Source organism: Oreochromis niloticus, unplaced genomic scaffold (genome assembly GCF_001858045.2).
Source record: "Oreochromis niloticus isolate F11D_XX unplaced genomic scaffold, O_niloticus_UMD_NMBU tig00000649_pilon, whole genome shotgun sequence".
NCBI lineage: Eukaryota > Metazoa > Chordata > Actinopteri > Cichliformes > Cichlidae > Oreochromis > Oreochromis niloticus.
The window spans coordinates 1-4,064 of NW_020327203.1; the positions used below are offsets into that span (position 1 = coordinate 1).

The 4,064-nt window shown below is 43.1% G+C and overlaps 1 protein-coding gene across 1 annotated transcript; it reads right to left on the reverse strand.

The window, feature by feature from the left end:
• Positions 1-2: 2 nt before the first annotated feature.
• Positions 3-2,370, reverse strand: LOC112844632 (protein argonaute 2-like). The gene is made up of 3 exons (XM_025904249.1): positions 1,622-2,370; positions 1,195-1,477; positions 3-1,067 (listed from the first exon to the last, which is right to left on the reverse strand). The coding sequence occupies exons 1-3, from the start codon at positions 1,993-1,995 to the stop codon at positions 996-998; spliced, it is 729 nt and encodes a 242-aa protein (XP_025760034.1). The 5' UTR covers positions 1,996-2,370; the 3' UTR covers positions 3-995.
• Positions 2,371-4,064: the final 1,694 nt, after the last annotated feature.

Here is a 4,064-nt window from a genome sequence, read left to right on the forward strand (position 1 = left end):
TTTTATTACAGTTTTTCTCGATTGCTAAAACACATTTCTTGAAACTACGCCTCATATCCGCACAACAGTAAACACAAATCCATAACATCTCACTCAATTCCCCAAACATCCTATTTCCAGGTCAAAATGAAGCTCTACACCCAAAACTATTCACTCCTGCTGAAAACCGAACTTTGCCCTCAGACATCAAACACAAGCCCTCAAAAACACACACACTACAACAGAGTTTTGCACACTGGTACAATTAATTCAAAACAATAGTTCCAAAACAATTAGGTTGCTTATGGTTCTCCCCTTCAAAACCCTTGTCACATGATAAACACAAAAGACGCAACCAATGTATGTACAGTGGCACATTGTCATTCATGTACTATACAGTACAACACACACCAGAAACATTATCCCACCACAGCATCTTGTCTTTGGTCTGGGTCAGGCCAGAGAATCTCATCCACATCACAGGCTATATTGGCCCCAGCCAGGCAGCGGGGTAAAATCCTCTTGCATGCCTGATCCACCCCTGGCATGCATCTACTGATATGTCTAGGCAGGCCTCTTCCATGGCCTGAAGGAGGTGAACACGGACATAAGGTTCTCGGTCATACACTTTCCACCGCCATGCCGAAAATACTCCTCTATCGGGTTTAGAAAGGGGGAGTATGCAGGCAGAAAGATATTAGAAAACCTTGGGTTATTGGTAAACCAGTCACGAACCAGAGCAGCGCGATGGAAGCTGACGTTATCCCACACAACAACGTAGTGAGGCTGCTCTGGCTGTGCTGGTTCCCTGTAGTCCAGCTGGAACATATGTTGTCTTAAACCATCAAGAAAAGCAAGGAGAAGCATAGTGTTATAGGGTCCTAGTACGGCATGGCGGTGGAGTACCCCTCGTTGGCTGATGGCTGCGCACATAGTGACATTCCCCCCACGCTGACCAGGGACATTTACAATAGCCCGATGGCCAATTATGTTCCTCCCCCTTTTCCTTCTTTTGGTCAGGTTAAACCTGCCTCATCCACAAAGATCATTTCATGGGGAACAGGCCGTCCTTCAATCTCAAAGATTCTCTGCAAAACACATAACACAGTAGAGTCAATCGGTACCCTGAACCAAAGTTCAAGAGTGCTGAAATGGCAGCATAAACTGCCATGCTGTGATGGTACACAACACCCTATACAGTATCAAAACTCATACCTGAACATATTCCACACGTTGGTTTTTCACTCTGTCAGAGTTTCGTTCGAAAGGGACTCGGTATGCCTGTTTCATCCGGAATTGATTCTTTCGGAGGATGCGGTCAATTGTGGAGAGGCTGATGGCATTTATGCCTCGAAAAAGATGATCATCCTCAATCACTCTCCTTTGAATCTCTTGCAGGCGGATTACATTATTTGCAATTACCATGTTTACAAGTTCCCTCTCTTGCTCCTCCGACAAAAGCCTTAACCTGCCTCCACCAGGTGGTCGTCTCTGTGTCCTACATAAATAGAAGCACTCATTACTGTAACTGTCACACATTCATTTTACAGGAAAATAATGGAAACATACTGAAACTCAAGACACATAAATTCAGTAACTTAAACGTTACTGTACAAAGCAGTCTTACTGCAAGTACACCTACCTGTTTTCCTCCCTGAAGGTTCTGATGATGGAGGCAACAGTGAAGCGACTCAAATTTGGTTGTACTCGTTGCCCAGCCTCCCTCATAGTCATCCCATGGACAAGGACATGGTCAACTAAAGTGGCTCGAATTTCATCTGAGACTGACTGTCTTCGTGCCCTTGCTCTTCCCCTTCCTTGTCGCCGTCGTTCTCCACCTCCACCTCCTTCACCACCTCCTCCTCCTCTTCCACCACGTCCTCCTCTTTCACCACGTCCTCTTTCTCCACCACGTCCTCCTCTTTCACCATGTCCTCTTTCTCCACCACGTCCTCCTCTTTCACCACGTCCTCTTTCTCCACCACGTCCTCTTCCTTTGCATCTCTTTGGATCCATTGTTTCAAACCTGCATGAGCTGACTTTGGCCCTTTTATCTATCCATCGCAGGTTCTGATTGGTGTGTGCTAAATTTTGACTCCTAGTGTTTCCACCTGGTTAATTGTGTGCTAATTGGGCTCAAGCTATGCTGACCTAAGTTAACATTATTGCATGCTAGTGCTTTCTACATGACTACATGGTGTAAGCACTGTAAAATGTAGGGATTTGTGTGTAGAGTTTTGCAGTACCAGTTCACCAAATTTGAGTCATGTGTCAAAGCAGGGAATAGTGTTTATAGTTCAGGGAAATGGGTGAGCTTTTTGACCAATGGCGTTTATGGTTTTGAAATTTTAGTTTAGAGGCCTGGTTATAGTGTTTAAGCAATCGAGAAAAACTGTAAATAGTTATCTGAATCTCACAACCAAAGTTTGTATAATAATACACAAGATTGGCTGTAGACCATTGTTCATAATTCAGAACACTGTGTAAAAATAACAAAAAACAAAAAGTGAATGCATGTGTGAAAAGTGGTCCATAATGTAATGCTTCAAAGCGTGTTCATGCAAACATTGTCGGGTCTGCCGTGGTACAATGGGACTTCTGCTCATGAACCTGTGTGCACAGCGTCTGCAAATCGGCGCTGTACAAAGTAACTTCATCTTTACACAAAACTGTAAGCTGTCATCTGTGAAGCGTGAGCAGTGTTTGTTTTTACCATAGTTCATGGTGGAGAATGGCTGCTCTTCTGAGTTTTGCTCTCTGTAGCCGTATGAATGGCAACTACAGTGATTAGCAGCGGCATAGGCACACATAAAATTTCTTCTGAAATTTTCGCTTTCTAGTTATGTGTGCCTATGCCAAGAGGCACACATATTACTATTCGTCGGATTTATTATTATTATGTGTGCCTATGCCAAGAGGCACACATATTACTATTCCTCGGATTTATTATTCTTATTATTATTATTATTATTATTTTCCTTTTTCCGCCTGAAATTTTGCAGCGTATCTCGACCCGCAGTTTTGAGACAAGCTTCATATATGTTACCTCATTTTGTGCGGCTGGATCTGGAATGGTGTGCTATGACTTTTGGTGTTTATGAGTATTATAGTTTTTTAAATATTAATATTTTTCTGAAAATTTTCCCGCGCTCCTCTGCCAAACAGTTTTGAAAATAGGGTTACATATGTTACATCATTTTGTGTGGCTCGAGCTGGACTAGTATGGTACGACTTTTGGTGTTTATGATTTTTATAGTTTTTGAAATATTTAGATTTTAGTGCAAATTTGGGCCAATTTCTAGCCTCCTGAGAAAGATTCTACTTTTGGCCCCATAGAAACAGACTTCATTTGTGGTGTCTTGGCTCTCTCTAGTGGTATACCGAGAGTAGTACAGCCGAAAAGATTTATCCTTGTGTTGAAAACTCCATATCCCACAATTCATAGCACGCCTCTACAGAGTGAACAATGGCGGCCACCACTTCGTTTTATATGTCTTTTATTCGTGTTTCTAGGTCACAAAATAAACTTTTAAGATATTTTCAGGCGAGAATGTAGGTGTGTAAACTTCAAATATCTGCTTGTTTTATCAAGACATCCCATATTTAGCGACAGTGCTCTGACTACATCGGTCCTGCCTGACAGCTAGCCGGCTACCTAGCTAGCTGCAGCACTTGGCTGCAAATGGATAGCGAGGGGACTCTCTCTCTCGTTTCACCTCCCTGGTCTCTCGCAAATGCTCGCACAGAATCGGAGTTACAGCTGGATGTGGAAAAAATAACTGAGTTGTTTGGTGGTGCTATAACGTGGAGCTACAACAGTGGTCAGCTATCCACCGGTGTATGACAGAAAGGACATGCCGCGAACGAGACCGGTGTTTGCTAACGGGGAGGTCAATCGTGGATCAGGGAAAGCAAAGGCAGGAGCGTGAGGTGAACTGAATTTGAGGTAAGAAGTTATGACCTGCACTCTATTTCGGTCAGATATAAACCGAGTTTAGGTGTAGTTTATTTTCGTTGTGCTGACTTTTTCAATCACTTACAATAACTCGTACTGCGTTCTAGCTAGCACCACGGAGTTTGTATAC

Excerpts from the sequence above, each read along its gene's own strand:
- LOC112844632 (XM_025904249.1), bottom strand. The coding sequence starts at position 1,995 with ATGGATCCAAAGAGATGCAAAGGAAGAGGACGTGGTGGAGAAAGAGGA. Across the intron at positions 1,478-1,621 it reads ACCTTCAGGGAGGAAAACAG|GACACAGAGACGACCACCTG; the intron begins GTAGGTGTACTT and ends CTATTTATGTAG. Across the intron at positions 1,068-1,194 it reads AACGTGTGGAATATGTTCAG|AGAATCTTTGAGATTGAAGG; the intron begins GTATGAGTTTTG and ends TGTGTTTTGCAG.